Source organism: Podarcis vaucheri, assembly GCF_965113315.1.
Source record: "Podarcis vaucheri genome assembly, chromosome: 3".
Lineage (NCBI taxonomy): Eukaryota > Metazoa > Chordata > Lepidosauria > Squamata > Lacertidae > Podarcis > Podarcis vaucheri.
Window position 1 is genome coordinate 60,536,985 of NC_138761.1, and position 18,947 is coordinate 60,555,931.

At 40.7% G+C, this 18,947-nt stretch overlaps 1 protein-coding gene and 1 long non-coding RNA gene across 4 annotated transcripts in view; one reads left to right on the forward strand and one right to left on the reverse strand.

Moving 5' to 3' along the window:
* ADGB (androglobin) overlaps positions 1-18,947 on the reverse strand; it is a 67,440-nt gene that overhangs the window by 40,339 nt on the left and 8,154 nt on the right. For both annotated transcript variants that reach the window (XM_082215197.1, XM_082215196.1), the window contains exons 3-13: positions 17,413-17,505; positions 16,212-16,283; positions 14,680-14,889; positions 13,146-13,285; positions 10,611-10,697; positions 8,351-8,550; positions 6,128-6,256; positions 5,255-5,349; positions 4,325-4,499; positions 3,327-3,417; positions 1,133-1,265 (exon numbers count right to left, since the gene is read on the reverse strand). In XM_082215197.1, the coding sequence (XP_082071323.1) occupies positions 1,133-1,265; positions 3,327-3,417; positions 4,325-4,499; positions 5,255-5,349; positions 6,128-6,256; positions 8,351-8,550; positions 10,611-10,697; positions 13,146-13,285; positions 14,680-14,889; positions 16,212-16,283; positions 17,413-17,505 (1,425 nt within the window). The remainder of the gene's footprint in view (positions 1-1,132; positions 1,266-3,326; positions 3,418-4,324; positions 4,500-5,254; positions 5,350-6,127; positions 6,257-8,350; positions 8,551-10,610; positions 10,698-13,145; positions 13,286-14,679; positions 14,890-16,211; positions 16,284-17,412; positions 17,506-18,947) is intronic.
* LOC309528141 overlaps positions 11,904-18,947 on the forward strand; it is a 49,403-nt gene continuing 42,359 nt past the window's right edge. The window contains exon 1 of one of the 2 annotated variants that reach the window (XR_014217563.1): positions 11,904-12,023. This is a non-coding gene — a long non-coding RNA (uncharacterized lncRNA). The remainder of the gene's footprint in view (positions 12,024-18,947) is intronic. The other variant, XR_014217564.1, reaches the window with a different exon arrangement.

Genomic DNA, 18,947 nt, shown 5'->3' on the forward strand with positions numbered 1-18,947 from the left:
ATTAAATGTGTCATAAATTAGAAGTGTCATAGAAAGCTAGTTATCTGTAGCAAACGTCCACAGTCTGGCAAACCTCACTACACACTCATTTCCACAAGACTGTGTGTGCATGTGCACACATGTGTGCTAGTGTTGGCTTCACTGCAGGATGTGAGGCAATAACTGAATGCTTAAAACAACTCTGTTCTCGTCCCTAGGGACAACTCTTAAATCAGAAGTATGCTCAGCCCTCTACTACCAAATTGCCTCTATGCATGGTGGCAGATTTAGGATCATGCCCACCAATTCCATTCTAGGACAACTGTTCTGCTCTCAGATCAATATAGTACTGGTAGTCCAATTTAAGGGAATATTTCTGTATTTTTACAAATTGTGTCCTCCACGTTACAGTATGCTCAATAAAGGTTATAAAATGATAGAATCTGGAATCCAGAGTACAATCATAGCTTGGAAGACAACCGGAATCTATTCTGGAAGCCCATTTAGCTATCAAAACATTCGGCAACCAAGGTGCAGCTTCTGTAAGGCATGCCGTAGGAGCTTCTTGCAGCCAATCGGAAGCCGTGCCGGACGTTCGGCTTCCAAATAAACCGGAACACTCACTTCCGGGTTTGCAGTGTTTGAGAGCCAAAATATGTGAGCGCCAAGGAGTTCGGCTTCCAAGGTTTGACTGTATAGTCCCCAGAAGACGGATGGTGGAAGCTGAATTTCCCAACTCATCCACACAGGCCCTTAAAGCCTCTCATGGGACTTATGAGACACTGGTGAATGGGACAGAGGTTTATACAACCTGCCCAGCAGCATTTTGTGCTTGATAAGCATCTTGTTTTTGCTGCCAACCTGGGACTGCAAAAAAACAGGGCCAATTGCAAACCCCAACAGGTTATACATGCGTGGCTGGTAGGCTGAGTTGTGCTTGCTTGGCAAGTTGTGCAGGACTGATCTAGAATGATTTGTGAACATCACTTTTTTACTACAAACTTCAGATGAATCACAGTCTTCTGATTTCTTCAAATGCAAAGAGAAAAAGCTCAGCAACATTTTTCTTTTTCAAAAAACTGATCATACAGGAAGTAGTGTACACAATTTTTAGCATGAATGGAGAACAACCCATGCAGGGTAAAATCTTCACCTGAGAAATTTCTTCTGTACTTGTTAAATTTGAATCTCCTGAAGAGTCAATTACGCTTTCATCATTTTCAGTGACAGCAGGAAGACTGGATGCTGGAAGAGATCCTTTTTTGAATGTAGAAGGTGGGAAATGGCTAAATAAAACACAGATAAATTAACATTCATCTCTAAATAAAATGTATATATTAAAATGTCCAGCCGAGTAACTCTACTCCATTAGCAGTTACCATAAAAAGAAGTCCTACTGGAAAATAGGGAATATCCAAGGAAAATTAATTTAAGTTCAGAAATCAAAAACACTTCCTTGCACTTTGAGGAGGTGAGATTTACTAATGAAGCTTCTAATCATAGAATCATAGAGTTGGAAGAGACCACAAGGGCCATCGAGTCCAACCCCCTGCCAAGCAGGAAACACCATCAGAGCACTCCTGACATATGGTTGTCAAGCCTCTGCTTAAAGACCTCCAAAGTAGGAGACTCCACCACACTCCTTGGCAGCAAATTCCACTGGCGAACAGCTCTTACTGTCAGGAAGTTCTTCCTAATGTTTAGGTGGAATCTTCTTTCTTGTAGTTTGGATCTATTGCTCCGTGTTCGCTTCTCTGGAGCAGCAGAAAACAACCTTTCTCCCTCCTCTATGTGACATCCTTTTATATATTTGAACATGGCTATATCACCCCTTAACCTCCTCTTCTCCAGGCTAAACATGCCCAGCTCCCTTAGCCGTTCCTCATAAGGCATCGTTTCCAGGCCTTTGACCATTTTGGTTGCTCTCCTCTGGACACGTTCCAGTTTGTCAGTGTCCTTCTTGAACTGTGGTGCCCAGAACTGGACACAGTACTCCAGGTGAGGTCTGACCAGAGCAGAATACAGTGGCACTATTACTTCCCTGGTACCTGTTCTATAAAAGAAGGTAGACTTTTTTTAAGAGCAGAGGCTCTGCTCACCAGAGGCTGGGCTAGCTGTTCCAAGGAAGTGGGAGGCCTGTTTTAGGCTTAGTCTGGGTTCATTGTTTATTGGAGCTACATTCAAGCTTTCCTTGTCTCACTGCCAACCTAGGTGCTACTAGGAGCTATCCAGGGTGCTACTTATCTAACAACCTTGCCGGTTTGCCTCATCCAGATGCTTTGGGATAACTCCTATCATCCCTAGCTAACAGGACCAGTGGTCAGGGTGATGGGAACTGTAGTCCCAAAACATCTGGAGGGCCAAGTTTGGGGATGACTGAGCTAGGCCTACATTTTCCTTCGTCTGGCTGTGCCTTACTGGGCCTGGCTTCCTGAATGGGAGCTAATAATATGTGACAATGAGTCCCTGGAATTTGGGTCTAGCACAGGCTTCCTCAAACTCGGCCCTCCAGATGTTTTTGGCCTACAACTCCCAAGATCCCTAGCTAGCAGAACCAGTGGTCAGGGATGATGGGAATTGTAGTCTCAAAACATCCGGAGGGCCGGGTTTGAGGAAGCCTGGTCTAGCATATGCTACCACTTGGGCAAGAACCTTGTCTCCTGGCTGAAACCACTTCCTGGGAGAAAACAAGGGCATCGTGTTGATTACCACCCATTGCATTTTTGAAGCATAAATTGTAAGCCATCATTTCTGGTAGTTATTTTTTTGTGATTGTCTTTTTTGTTTTTAAATCTGTTTTTAATGTTGTATTTAATTTTTTTGCAACCTGCCCTGGGACCTTCGGGGAAATACACATTAGAAATGAAATCATCATCATCATCTCCAATTCCTTATGTTGCCCTCCCCCCTCGCACATGCATGCTGCCTCTCATGCTGCTCTAGGGAATCTCCAAATCCTCTGGTTCAGTTTTTCGGGGGGTGGAAAAGAATCTGAGAAAAGTGCCTCTCCTTCCTCTAACATGAATGCAAGTCTGATTCCAACACATTGTCTTTTGGACATATAGGAAGTTATATATGTCTAATGGGATTTTCTGAAGTTCAGGTTTTTTAAAATTACAGCATTACCATGAACTTCTATGAATACAAATCACTTGTGGCACATTTCCCCTCCTTTCCTCCCTTTCTTCCTCTATTGATAAACACACCCCTTTAATACTTTGTAGTGTTAAATTGTTGTTAAATTAACCTTTATTGCACAAAATATCATTATTTATTAAATTTTATGTAACGCTTGATTGTAGGTTTCCAAATATAATTCACTGAAGCCCACTGGTTCATATACTTACGTGTCTCTTGGTATTGGTATTGGAGAAAGTCTATAGCTCAGAAACGGGCTAGCAAGTTCAATGAATTGTTCTGGCTTTTTAATGACAGGTTCTGGAAGGTACAGAACAAAAGCAGGAGTTCTTCATAGTTTAAGAAACCCTCCACAAAAAACGACTCTCATTGAAAAATAACAACCTGAATCGAGGGAATAGTATATTATCTGCAGGTTCTATACAATTAGACTCCCTTTCATTGAGAAAGGTGAAATGTGCACACAGACAAACATGGTTAGCAGATTTATGTTAAAATGTTAACAGCACAGATTTAACAAGAAAAAAAATATTCTTAATGTTGTACAGAACATCAGCCTCACCTTCATGACAGTACCAAAACAATGACCCAAACTGGGTGATCCCCTTTCATGTCACCCTTTTGGGGTCAGCCCACCAGCAGCAGTCTTGCCCTGCGGGCAGGAAAAGAGGCTCAGATGCCTAGAGTCCCCCAGCTGGTTCTGCCACAGCTGTAAAGCTTCAAAGACAGATGTTGACTATTAGGAGCTCGAGGGAGGGATAATATGATAGTAATATTCTTCTCTGCCACTCTCTTTTCTCATTAGTCTGGCCCAAACAAAGAAAAAGTCAACATTCCTCCCATCAATATGATAACACTTTCCACATTGCAAGTTTCTGTGCAAAACCAGAGAAGTGTCCTATACTATATTTTGTGTATGTATGTGTATTGCTGTGGGTCAGATTGCTTTCAGAAGTCACAATATATCCCTATGTCTCAAACATGGTCAAGACAAGGGAAACACAACAAAAACTACACAACAGTACTACTTTCAGTATTCATTTCAAGCACAGAATAATACTTACTAGGTAAAGTAAAAAGCATCTGAATTTTCATATATCAATCCTTTTGATCCTCTAAATGGCAGTGTGGGTGAAATCAAGAGACAAGTATTACATTTTGGCTTATTGTTAGTTTAAAATATACCACAAAGCCTGGAAAGACAAACCTTGGGGTTCATCAGTCACAATTGTTTCTTTTTTCTGGCGGATAAGTTTCCAACGAGGAATAGGTGGTGGTTTGGGAGGGGCTACCAGGGGACCGGACCTTGTTCTGGTTAGCAGTGCAGGGTGACTGTATATGTGGGAAAGACCATATTGCCGCAACTGCTCAGATGAATCAGCCTGCAAAAGAAAGAGGAATAAAATGCACAATGGAGGTTGTGTTACACATAAAAATACCAAGAGGAAAGTAATTTTGGCACAATTATGTAATTTCTGACTATCATAATTGTTCTAGGACAGAGAGCACCGCACTGCCTCTGTATGTGGGGCCATCAGTAGCCCTAAACTCCATCTGAGCGCTCCAATCCTACCATTGGCAAGATAGAGTATCAAGGAGCTAGAAGGGGAATATAGAGGAATATAGGAACAACTGCACAGTCCTGTAAAAACAATAAGACTCAGGTTTGGAGTGGAAATAAAATATTGTACTGTAATTGAGCTGTAATTTCTCTCAAAGACTGTTGGCAAGCTTGGCCAGTCACTAGCATAATTACAGCCCTGTCTATTTCTAGATTATCCTTCGTTATGATGGACAACTTTTTCTTGGCTAGACCTATATGGAAAGTCTCCAGTAACATTGGGAAGATATCCCTGTTAATGGTAAGAATAGTATACATGCCAGGATTCCAATTAACTGCACATTGCTGTACCAAGTTTCATAAAAGGAATGTTTATGAAACATACATTTCTTTTTAACAAGTCAAAGCACTTAAGGTATAAAACCAACCAACCCCAAACCTGAGCTGGACGGAGGCAGAAAATTGGTCTACAAACAGCCCTTTTCACAAATATGTTTTGTGTTCTTTGTTGATATATTTGCTGTTTTTATTCGATTATTAGTTCATATTTTGAAGGCAAAATAAACAAATCCTTACCATTTTCCCTAAGACAAATATCTTTCTTTCAGACACATAAAGAGGCATATAGCAAGCATATACCACCATCTGTGGTTGCAGTGGTGTTGCAGAACCTATTAAAAAGAACCCATTGCATATTATTATTAATTAGATTTATATACCACCCATCAAAAGATTTCAGGGCAGTTCACAAGATAAAAATACAAGATAAAAAAACTCCAAAACAGTAACAAAACCCCCCTGAAATGCTGCCACAGATAATAGCTCAATATTATCATAACTATTATAGACCTTGTTAGGTGCTGTGTTGCTATAAAGGCAAGAAATGAAACTTGATTTCACAAATTTTGTTCAAGTTAAGTAACCTTCCAGGCACAGATGAATGGAGCAACTTCAGAACAGTGGTTTCATTATCAGTTAGGGCTTTACACTTAAACGGCATACATTTTATTCACTTTTTTTCTAGAGACTGATCTGCCCCTACGTGACCTCTTGTGCTTAGAGCAGAAAAAGAGCTAGCCAAACCATGGAAGGAACTAGCAACCTCCAAGCGAATTGTTCCATGTACCTTCCTGCTTTTCCCACAACAAACCCAAAATCTTAGCAACGTGTTCAGGATTGCAGTTTACCTGAAGAGGTTAACTTCTTCAGACCACCTAAAAGAAGATGGGAATGTGGGGCAATATACACTTTCCCTGAGGCTGAAACCAACTATGAAGTACTTTCTGCCTGCCTTTGACATTAATTTCTGTTTCATGCAAGCTGGTGTGATATTTTGCAGTCTCATTTAGCTGAGGAAAAGCCTACAATCCTTAATTATGAGCAGAAGTCAATAAAATATTCGCTGTTGAGATCAGTTGTTACATACATCTAGGAACAATTATAATTTACCATCAAGAAACAGCTGGAGAGAATTTTGAAAGTCAGAAGACACGCGTCCAGAATGAGGCCCTGGCCTAAATTTATCCCTCTCACCATCTTTGCTTCTCTTCTTTCCGACATCTTTTTGATCTTGCTTCTCTGCCAAAGAAAGACAATGCACGTGTGAATACTACCATACATGGTCACACAACACCCAGTGGTCCTTGTCTCAAGCAATGGGTAGTGCAGAAAACCGTGAACCAAAATTCATGCCTCTGTTTTAGATAAATGTTCATTTCAAGATAAATCATCATTCTGTGTTCAAGGCAACCTTTGCAAATGGCTCGCCACTCATATCTTGTCTATAACCTTTCCACGTATTTTAATTTAATTAATTAATTAATTAATTAAATTTATATAACACCTTTATCTTCCGAGGAGCTCAAGGTGGTGTGCATGGTTCTCCTCCTCCCCATTTCATCCTCTCAACAAGCCTGGGAGGTAGATTAGGCTAAGAGATGGTGACTGGCCTAAGATCACCCAGTGAGCTTCATGGCTGAGTGGGGATTCAAACCCTGGTCTCTCAGGCCATAGTCCAGCACCACCCATTAGCAACTATGAGAATCAATAACCCACGCAGAGACTGTGATCTTCACAGATGCCCCCATGCAAAGCCCCAGCAAAGACTGGAATGCCAACGCAGGGGCTTCATGAGCAGATAATATGAGTCTCTCTGGAAAAGAACTAACACGATGCCTGTTTACTGGCCTGCCTAGGGGTTTTATAGCAGAACAAAGCACAAAGGATAACTAATAGTCACCTTTCTTTCTTCTTTAAAGTGTTTTTACACTGTACTTTCCATTCTAAATAACTTTTAAGACACTTAACAATAATATTGATAAAGACTATTCATATACAATAAAAATATAATGCTTAGGCAAAACTATAAAATATTATAGAACATTATAGTAGAAAAATTACAGTAGGGATGAAATAAAAAAAGATTACAAATCCCAGTAGCTTGGGCCCATGGAAAAATGTTTTCACCAAAAATAAGAAGTTAATCTGGGCTTCTTGTGAGAAGGAATTCCAGAGGCAAGGCATGACAACAACAAAAGTCTTGACTACATACTGATCCACCACACTTAGTCATGGAGCAGAACCTCTAAAGATCTAAGTGGCATGGGCACCATTTCAGGTCTTTAAAGGTGAGAGCCAGAACCTGCATTGTGCTCAGAAACAAACTGGAAGCAGCAGAGTCCAATGATTTGATTTGATTTTTTAAAGAATCAGGTTAAGTAAAACTCTTTCTGCCACCATTTGCAGTAGATGAAGTTTGTGGATACTTTTCAAAGGCAACCCTATATAAATTGCTGCAAAAATCCAGTTTCAAAATAACTATGGAATGTGTGAGGATGGCCAGCATTCTCCAGGGAACGGCACAGCTGGCTCACAGGACCTAAGCAAAAAGATACAACACTCCTGGTTGAAGCTGCTATGTGCTAAAAGTAGAGCTCACCTCAGTTTCTAAGGGCCAAACTTGACATGACCCCATTCTATGCAATTAGAAAGTGCACTGTGTGTATGTGTGTGTGTGTACACCCACACACCCACACAGTATATAGAGAGAGAGAATATGACAGAAATCGGGCCACAGAGATCCTTTACCTTTCTGTGATTCCTGCTATTTACCTTATAAAAAAATCATGCAATTGCTATTGGAGCAAATATTTTCGGCTCTAAACTATGTCATTTAAAGAAGAAAACCCGAGATAATATTTAAGACTTGATTAAAAAATATTTACGTGGAGAGTATTTTTCCTGTATTCTACTTGATCAGTACTTACAACTAGACTTACACATCACTATCCTGTGTACAGTTAAGTCTACTGAAATCAATAAGGCTTAATGTATTTACTGTGGCAGTATACTGTATATTTACTCAGAAGTAAGTCTCTAAGTTCAGTGGTGCTGAGTTATCTGAGGGCAGTCCTAAATTTTCAATCCAGCACACTGTTGCACTGATTTCAATGCGATTTAAAGGTACTTTATTGCACACTGGATTGCAACCTTACATCGAACCTCAGTTCTCTCTCTCACATACACGTAACACCTTCAAGTCTGGTAACTCCTTGGAGTTTACTGTGATTATTTGACGCCTATACAGAAAAGTGCAAAGAAATAAAGATGTGGTTTCTCTGTCCAGAAGGTGTCCTTTGTTGCATATCATTTACAGTCTTTATAATTTCATACCTTTGGCAGTTTTTTCAGGTTTCTCTACCTTCTCTGGTGGCTTAACAGTAGGTACGGCATCATTTTTAATGTCAGATGATTTTAGATCTTTTTTAGTGTCTTGAAGTGACATCTTAGGTTCAGGAACGGATTCTTCTGGTAACTTAAATTCTGGCAATGTCTCTCTTAAGAATTCCCAAACTTTATCCAAATATCCAGATCTTTAAAATATACATAAACATTACTTTGAAATGTAGTTCTGTCTGCTCTTTATTTACTGCATCTGCATTATGCTACTCAAGTTATTTTTTTTTATCTATAGAAGTCAAGTCAAGCAACCATGCTGAATTTTGCGTGGACAGGCGGAGTCCCCAGATCCCAAGCAGTCCCCCCCCCCGTCATGTGGAATAATGACTCAAGACAACGTGCTATGGGATTAAATTGGCCACAACTTTATTAAATTTCAAATGTGGGTAGACCTTGGCTCAGGCATTGGGCGTTCTCCCTCCCCAGTCCCCAGCCGGGGATCTAGGGAGCTTCAGGGTTATCCAGTGGAGAACATATGTTCAAGCAGAGATAGCCGCCCCCGTTACGCCGCCGCAGGGGAGAAGCGTACGGTCAAAGCCTCCCTTCAGAAACCCCTTTAACGGGGAACCCTGGTATCGCCGCCACAAAGAGGAAGATGGACTAAAGGATTCCGCCCAAGGCCTGATACTGCCAAAGTTGTGACGTTTTGCTACGGGAAAGGCGAAACCTGCCAATGCAGGGAAATTCCTTTCCGGCCCTTTAACAGCGACCTTATTGTAGCAGCGCCCGCATACCTGTGAAGAAAAGTTAACCTGCAAAACCTATGAAGAAAAGTTAACCTGCAAAGGAAGACATTAACTGAGGGTGGGTAGGGTGGGAGAAGCTCTGGAGCCAAGTGAGGATTCCCAGGTAAGATCCTCCCTCTATTGTGTGGGCAGGTAATCCCTCCTCCTACCTGGCCTGGTCTTCTTGGCAACGCTTCCCCCAGGTGGGATTGGACAACTGACTAAGGTAGGCGGGGACCTCCAGGTATCCCACCTGAGGGAAGGCAAAGCCAAGCCTATGCTGACGGGGTCGCTCCAGATCCAGGGCTGCGCGCGTCCATGCAAAGGGCGCCCCCCGTTTTAAGCGGGGAGCGGTCATTACTACCATTTAAATAGTCTGGTTATCACTGGAACCGTTCTAGTCACTCTTGGAACCTAGTGTCATCTAGAATGTATCCACTCCTTGAAAAGAAATGCAACCTAGTGTTTTTTTTCTAGAGTACTGAGAAAATAACTAACGAAGACAAGCATAACAGTTTGCCAAAAGGTAAGGGACAAAGCAAAAGCAACCCCAACCAGGGGAGTAAAGTGGTGGAACAATGGCCACATGCCCAAGTCTTGCCACTTGAGCCGGTCAATCTGTTTTTTGCAATGCTGGCTCTAGGCTGATACTGTTGAGGGGCTCTATGCTGGCACTCCCCTCAGGGGATAAAGCAGCTTTACATCTAGTAGATCTATGGCTGGTTCTGCATTGTACCTGCCCCACGCTCTTCATGATTCTATAAGGCTATGTTTTGGAGCCCTATACTAACTGCTGCAAACAGCCTTTCAACCCCCTGCACTTTTGGCAGCAATGGAGTCCTCCACTGGTGGAGGGACAGCATCTTATCTTAACTCTCTCTAGCAGCACAGATTAGGAGGTTAGGATTACTCTGTAAAACTCATTCAGAAATAACATAAACAAAAAAACACTAAACCAAGCAGTTTCAAAATTAGATATTTAAAAGGATAATTTGATACGATGAAACATAGTTTCCCCCCTACATCCTTGGACAGCACGATCCAATGTATGTTAGCTCAGATGAAAGCCCTACTGAGTTCAACAGGTCTAACTCCCAGGTAAGTGTGAATTTGAAATTCATTTAGGCTAGAATCCTATAGACACCATTAACTACCAGACAAACCCAACAAATAAAAGATGTGTACAACCATTTTAAAAGATAATATTTCACTAAAGGAGTCATAAAGTGATTAAATAGCGAGTGAGTATCGAGCAGGCAGAAAGGAAGACAAGAAAAAGACCCCAGCAACAATCAACTTATGATCTTTTAAGTTTTTTTTAAAAAAATCACAAAGTTCAGTTGATTTTGACTGCTTTTAAGTTTTGAGTCATACTGTGTATCTGTTCACCCCATCCCACCCCAAACACCAGATCAACCAAGTATACGGGACGCAAAGCTGAAGGAACTGCATATAAAAGTGGAACTTACTGGAGAGGAATAATTTCTGGTATCCATCCAGTAAGTGCATGTAGAACTGTGAATTCCCCCAGCTCCCTTTTTCCTACATCATTTATGCTAAAACAAATACAAATATGCATATAAGCAGATCAGTATTCTATTCAGATATTAATTCTGTCTCAACAGTCACTCATATCCTTCCAAATTCTTCATATTTCATATATAATTTCCACTGCAAGCAAACAAGAATATTCACAAATCAATTCACAGTACAGCTGCAGTCAGAGGGGTACAGGCCTCCTATCTTATCTTCCCAGAAACAAAATATAGCATCAGATAGGAATGAAGCATTAAGCAGTTCAAGCTTTCAAAGGTTTGAAGCAGGCTTCCTCAACCTTGGCCCTCCAGATGTTTTGAGACTACAATTCCCACCATCCCAGACCACTGGTCCTGCTAGCTAGGGGTCGTGGGAGTTGTAGGCCAAAAACATCTAGAGGGCCGAGGTTGAGGAAGCCTGGTTTGAAGAAATTAGAACAAAAACCATGGCCAATAACTTTTTATTGGCAACACAATTTGCTGTAACTTAGTGAACAAATTCAGTTGACAAATTCCAAAGGAAAACTTACGTTAGCCAGCTAGTCTGAAAAATGAAAATTTATCTTGAGCCATAAACTTTCATGACAATAAAGACATGCTTCCATATTAAATGTCCATCTATAGATCTATTTAAAATTGCCATTCTACATCTTCTCAGTAAAATTTTAATGTATGAACACAAAGAGAGCCTGCTGTTCAGGTCAATGGCACATCTAATCCATCATCTTGTTCTCAGTGGCCATTCAGAAGCATGTGGGAAGCACACTGGAATTCAGAGGAATACTGCCCTCTCACAATGGAGGTGGAATTCTGCTGCTATAACATCTACGTTTCTTTAATTTTTTCATTATATTTGTTCCAAAGCTATGCAACTGAAAGTGCTAGACACAAAGTTATAGAATTATTGGTCAAACAGACCAATATGTAGGGTGGCAATGCAAATGTACTTTGTTAGTTGCTGTGTTAGCTTTCCAACTGCCAATGCAATTCATGATCTACAATGCAGTGAGCTCTATAACATATGCCCTCCTAAAACCCTGAATCTTTCCCGCCCCCCCCCTCCCAACCTTCCTAGCATTTCCTTGTTTGGGTGGCCTTGGGTTTTGAGAAACCAGATCTATAGCCCCCATGCTGCCACAGACATTGGCTGAAGAGGGAAATAATTCCATCAAGCCCCCTCCCGAGAGGATTCCAACTGCCATCAAGTCAGTTACGGCAGCTTCCTTAGGGAAGAACGGTGGCAGAAGCTGCTCTGTCCTGCATATTGTTCAGCAGTCCTGCTCCTGGATCTGAGGAGAGGAGTGCTTCTGGTGAAGAAAGCCCTGGCCATAACTGCCTCTGACACCTGTGAGTAGATGCTGCTCTTCTACACAAACAGAATCTTATAACAGTTATAAGAACTGAAATGTTACAAATTGAGCTCCAGTTTGCTTTCCCACTCCACCTCACTCCCTGACCACTCCTTTTTCCTCATGTGTCATCTTTTTAGATCATAAACCTAAGGGCAGGGACCATTTTAAAGTTGATTTTTTAAAAAGTCCTTTTGGCAGCCTTTTTGGCTGAAGGGTACAATATAAATACCTCCTTAACAAAACAGAGCCTTAGAATCTACAACTGCAAAATGAGTTCCAAAAATGGAATAGGGCTTCCCCACTTCATTCTTCCTACTACAACTTAATGTCTACTTCAAAAAGCTTCATGTGAAAGTTGAAGGTGTTCAGTGGGGTACAGGAGATTGCAGCAGACGGAAGGGAAAATCAAGGACACCCTGGGCCTCTGTGGGATTGAAATGAAAGTGTTTGTTCATTAATGTAAATCTAATCCAGTTGTATTTACATGTGACATTAAACCATGGCTTATTGCTATGTGGATGAGCCTGAACAAGTCTGAGTAAAAGGTCTAAGCTACTGCACTGCATCCTCTCCCTCTCCTGTACAGCTGGAAAGAGCCAAGTTTAACTTTCAAAGAATCCCAGTTTATCATAATGTTCAAACCAGAGTTCCTGTTTAAAACAAACTCTGGTTACGTTTCAGAAGAAAACAATTTCAAACCATGGGTTATGAAGCTCAGTTCTTAAAACTAACCAGTTTGTTTTAAACCAGTGATCTTGGTTTAACAATAAGCTGGGATTCTTTAAAAGTAGGACTAAACTATGGCAAAGTCCTCCTCCCAGATGGTGCAAGAGGAGTAAAGCAGGCAGGATGTAAGCTAATGCTGAAGTCAGACATTTCAGGCTCATCCATGTAGCATTAAACTATGGCTTAGCATATTATGTGTTAACATACCCACTGACTTTGGCTGCAGCTGAGGATCTTCCTTTGTTTACTATATTTTATAGGGTTCAAAAAGTACCCCTATCAATTCATTCATTCTTAACAAACAAGCATCCACCCTATGTATTAAATTCTAGCTTTGTTGCCCATCGCTCTATTTTGATCTCAAAACAGACACAAAGCTTAGAAAACATACTCATTGTTTGCTAGTTTAATTATGGCTTTGGATAATATCAATGGCCAAAGTTCAATTTCACATGTTGTTACTGGAAGCAGCATCTCATTGTCTTCATTGAAAGGTATGCTGTCATCCACAATGATCTTTCGCCAGCTCCCCTGCAAAAGAAAAAGGAAATTAAATGTGATTAGGTGGCAATGAAAAATTGTGTCAGCATGAAAACCTGTGTGACCTTCCAAGAACTTGACCCTCATTATAGATAATTTTAATAAATAGGGAGAGCAAATATGAAAGTCCAGTAGATTCCATCTGCACAATGGAAAGCAGCACAGCTAGTACTTTCGAAATTGTTTGCAGGGTACTGATGAGCTATTCCTCAGTTGTCAGCTCTCGTGGTTTTCACCAATGCAAAACTATCCTCTCAGAACTAAAAGGATTAGTTGGAACGTTCTCATCTTATAAAAGCATAATGATAAAAGCAGTTTGTCATCTATCGTTATTACTCATATGAAGTGGAAATATGGGGTGGGACAAAGTGTGCTACTCAGATGCCACTGAACAACCATTGAAGGAGAATGTTATTGGGATGTTCTGGTACTTTGGGAATGGCTTGCTATGCTTCCATAGCAATATATTAGGAATCCACTTTTCTGGAACTTTCCAAAGCATCTGGAACAAGGGAGAATTATTTCCTCCTTGTTGTATATATAGGACATCTCACATATGGGATTGCACTCCTTTTCAATACATGGATTGTATCGGCCTGAATCTACATTCACCTTAGTGTGGTTTCTCCTTAACATCAAATGGTTTAGTTATTTCAAATGTTACTATAATTTATATGCTTTAATGTTGGGTTTAGAATAGCTTGTGGGCACAGCTTAAATTTTAAAATGTATAATTTCTTGCTGAAGAGATAGAAATTTGTTTCAGCCTGTGCTATCTCTTTATATTCATGCATCATATACTGGTCAGTATTTTGGTTCAATATTTGTCATTCATTTATTAAAATCATTGGCAATGCCGGCTGAGGCTGATGGGAGTTGCAGTCCTGGAGAGTTGTAGCTTCCCCAACCCAAGGCTATAGGAAGCACTGGATTTCCCTTTCTGCAGACCATGTCAGATCTGAGGGAGACATAGAAAGATCCAACCCTATATGGCCCCTCCCTGTCATTGCAGAAGTGTCCACAGCCTCTGTGTGGAAAGGAATGAAAGGGGTGTGTGCTGGGGGAAGGCACTGATTCAAAGGCTTCTTAGCCTGTCCAATTCTCTGGCACACCCACCCCTGCAAACCAAGAAGAAAACCACGCCAGTTTTGGAGCTGTTGCTACTAATGAAAGGAAAACTGTAAAATAAAATAATAAGCTGGAGAAGGACATAAGAGTGCAAGAACCTCACTTCCACCCTTCCAGCGAAAGATCATTAAGCCTTTGGATGAGGCCGCTCGAAGGCTTTCAGCCTTCAACCACCACCCCTCCCCACAACAGGACTGCAACCTGTGTAAAATAAATGATGTGCATAATATATACCAAAAAGATTGATGCATGCTTACCATCCAATAAAGCTTTACCACATATTTTCCATAGCTATTGTACAATGGCATATGTCCCTTGATAGCTTTACATAATGAATATATATGTTCCCATGGCTTCCACAAATGCTGAGGTGCTTCATTTGCATTAGCTTTAGGATCAGGACTTAAAGTAGGTGCATTATACAATTTCCAAACTGCATAGATTTCACTTATTATCCATCTTATCAGCTGAAGTCAGGGGTTTTTTTGGGTGGTGGAGGAAATAACAGAAGTCAGTTTTGTTCACAATACATACATATATACATATATACATATATAGCCTAACTCTACTTTAAAATGAAATACATAATGATAACAACACCATTTAATTGTATAGAAGCTAATAAAGCAAGTGCTGCATAGAGAACATTAAAAAAGAAGTCTGTGCTCAACACAGCAGAATCTAAGCACCAATATGACATGAGAGAGAAGGGTTGGGAGACAGAAAGACATATTAAAAGGTGCAGAGAGTACTTTATTTATAAATCACCAGGCCTTTATAAAAGTAGGCAATCAATGCAACAGAATAAAAATCAAAATAAAGCAGGGAACACTTTTCCAGATGAATTTATTGAGGGATCTCTTCCTGGCTCACACACAGCCGGTGGTGTGTCAGTATTAAATAATCTGAAACAAAGACACCCTATAGCAAGCATGATCTGGAACCAAATGTGGCCATACATTTGCAAAAGAATTTTGTTAGGGAAAAGGAGCAGAACCCTGTCATCTGGGAAAACAGAAACTCCTTTCCTCTCCTGTCAGCACACAGTTGTTCACCAGCAGCAGCTCTGACAGCATGGATCATATGTGCATGGGGACAAAGTGGAAGATCCTGTATGTTGTTGGGGGTGAACAGCATCCAGTCTCTAGACTGAGGCCAAGAACTTGATATCCAGCCTGGTAACAGATTAGTTAATTTTAACTACAGCCTAAGGTATTCTAGTATGTAGCTCTTCCTTAATGAACGGTTCAAGTCTATTCTTACCTACTCAGAAGCAAGCTTTTCTGGGTTCAGGGTAACATACTCCTAGGTAAGGTGCAATCCAAATGTACGTATGCTTAAGGCCAATCACATCAATGAGACCCCAACGCGCTTAAATTCACCTGGATCTCCCCACTTTCCCCTTTCCGTAGCTCCCCTATAACACCAAACCCCTTGTTAAAATGGATGGAAATTTTTCTCAATCCATGTGTTATCATATTTTTTTTTCATATAAGCTACCTCTTCAGCAGCTGGCACTCTACCCCCAAGCTGATTTTTAAACTCAGTTCATTTTTAAAGTCGCTCAAGGTAGCTTACACCACTTTGAAACTGTAAGTGTGCTCATTCTTCCCTTCATTTAACCCTCCTTCTGTGGCATCACCTGCAACAGGTCACTTCGCCTTGCATGGTAGAGCCATCCCTGCCCTATCAAAGGCATTTTTCCTGTTTTATGACAACATCAAAAGTCTCCTCCATTCATCTACACAATTAATTTGCTTTCTTAATTAAGAAGAGATCATACACATACCTCACTGCCCATTAAATGTTCATTGGCTGAAAAAAGGTCAAACCATGTTTCATTTTTCACTACCACAGGCACCTAAAAAGATAATTGTAATTATTTTATAAAAAGGTTTATGAACGCTTATAAATGTTCAAAATCTTAAAATAACTTATATGTGCCTACAACATGTTAATCAAAAGTTAAGAAAGGTAATTTAAAGTAGTCAATGCTAAAATTCTGTAAAAGACTGATGAACTGTTGTTGAACTGAGTTTGGACATTAGTGAAATAATCAGTGGATAACATACAATTTCTCATTGTTTCCCATGCCCCCCCCCCCACTGTTATACACTGGTCAGGCAAGTTTTGAAGGCAAACACCCGCAAAACCTTTGAATATAGATAACAGAAGAAGAAGAAGAAGAGTTTGGATTTGATATCCCGTCTTTCACTCCCTTTAAGGAGTCTCAAAGGTGGGTAGTTAAATAATACTGGCCCAGACTGGACAAAGTTTGAGGAGGAAAGCCATCTACAAGCGTCTCAAAATTAGAGGTGTATGAGGATATGATTGTAATTATGTTTCTACCATTGCACTATGCTCTCCCCTACTCAAACAACTTGGGAACAGGCAGGAACAAATGGTGATGATCATAATGATGACTCTGAAATGGGCACCCCCTAACTCCCACCACTACAACTCTGCAGGCAGCAAAATGACTGACAGGCAATTCCCACATTCTTTCTACTACCACAACAGAGACATTTTAAAAGAGCCTTTCAAGTAGCCCCTGCTCCATGTGGCTGGCAGGCAGAAAAACAAAATAAACAGAGCTGCTAAAAAACACATACACAAGCTGGAAAAGGGCACTAAAGGGCAGGAAGAAACAGAAATTCTGTAGGACTCAATGGGTTCATGCTGTCTGGTGTCCAAACAACTCACTTATCAATCACACCTCTGACTTCACTCATTGGCTAAAAATATTGACAGGCAAGAGAGCCAGGCTGGCTCTTTTCATAGAAATTGATTATATCTGCATATTTTGCTTATCTGCATATTTTGCTTCATAACTGTCTTTCTAGGAAGGGGAACACTTCTTTCTTTCTTTCTTTCTTTCTTTCTTTCTTTCTTTCTTTCTTTCTTTCTAAAGTCTTAATCTGGTACTAATGGGTGCAGGGTTAGCAACTCTGCTGTATAAAATAAACATCAAATAAGAAACATCTTCTCACCTTAGTGACTAAGAATTCTTGTGGCCTTCTCCAGAAACTCACTTTTAAAGAAGGGGGCAATTCAATTTTTCCTTCTGGATCTTCAAAGACATGCTGTAAAAAGTATTCATTTACTATATAAATAAGACCTTAACTGGGGGTGGGTAGGGTGGGAGAAACTCTGGAGCCAAGTGTGGATTCCTAGGTAAGATCCTGCCTCTATTGTGTGGGCAGGTAATCCCTCCCCTACCTGGCCTGGTCTCCTTGGCAACGCTTCCCCCAGGTGGGATTGGACAACTGACTGAGGTAGGTGGAGACCTCCAGGTATCCCACCTGAGGGAAGGCAAAGCCAAGCCTATGCTGTTGGAGCCGCTCCAGATCTAGGGGCTGCACGCGTCCACGCAAAGGGCGCCCCCCATTTCAAGCGGGGAGCAGTCATTATGCTTATCCTGAAGAGATTCAATTACACACAATTCAAAGAAAAGTTGAAGACTTTTCACTTGCAAGTCTTTTTTTAGTAGCATATCTAATATTCTGATAGTGATCAAGAACTAAAGCTTAAACAACTGAGAGAAATAAAAGAACACTTGTATGAAATGGAAACTATCAATTATTTTTAATTCTGAATTTTTATAGCTAGCATAACAACAATCATAAAAGGAAAGCAACAATGTGTGTTGTAGAGACAAGCATTAAAAGACTAGCATTAGAAGAGCATAAATAGCTCCACAGTAACTCAGGACACCAACTATCTATACTTTCCAGAAATAACTGAAGACATTTTTTGTTTTGACAAGCTTTTACAGATGCTTTAGGGTTTTATGTTGAATTGTTTTAAAACCTATCTTCTATTCTTTGTGCAGTCCACAAAATTATTTTTGCTGTTTTATGTTTGTAAATTGCCTTGAGACGCATGTAAAAGGCCATTCAGAAAAATATCATCAACACCAGCATCATGATCATGATCATCATTAATCTGGGGCATGTACCAGTCAAAGTCTGATACTTTTAAGCAAGAGTAAACTATTTTGTTTGCTGCTCACATTGTGATAAGTACACAGATAGATCCGGGAAGTGTGATGGGTCTCAGGCTTCTTCTCAGTCCTGGAACTATGACAGGTGGAGGGAGAAGAGAAGAGAAGAGGAAGAACTGGAAAACAAGTCTCTGCCTCCACCCTACAGTTTGGAGATAGAGGAAGAAGGATGTTGGCTTGGCTTTGTGCTTGCCAGTCACTTGGAGCACTTGGTGAGCACAGAGTTGCTTGCACAAGGCTCTTTACCCCTTCTGCATGGAGCTGTTATGGGGTGGGAGCTCATTATTGCTATGTGTAAAATCCCTCTCAATGCTTTCCAGGTCATAGTTTGGAGTGGGAGAGAACAGCAGATAGTAATCATTGAGAGCCTCACACTGGGTTTTCAAAGCACAGCACCAAGTCAGTTACAAGACTTTGGCCCTTGGGGGAGGGTGTATGATCCCAGAGATCACAATATTTTGGTTGCCCATGAAGGTCAGCCAAAAATTGGGGAGCTCAACTTTTAAATCTTACTGATTTTAA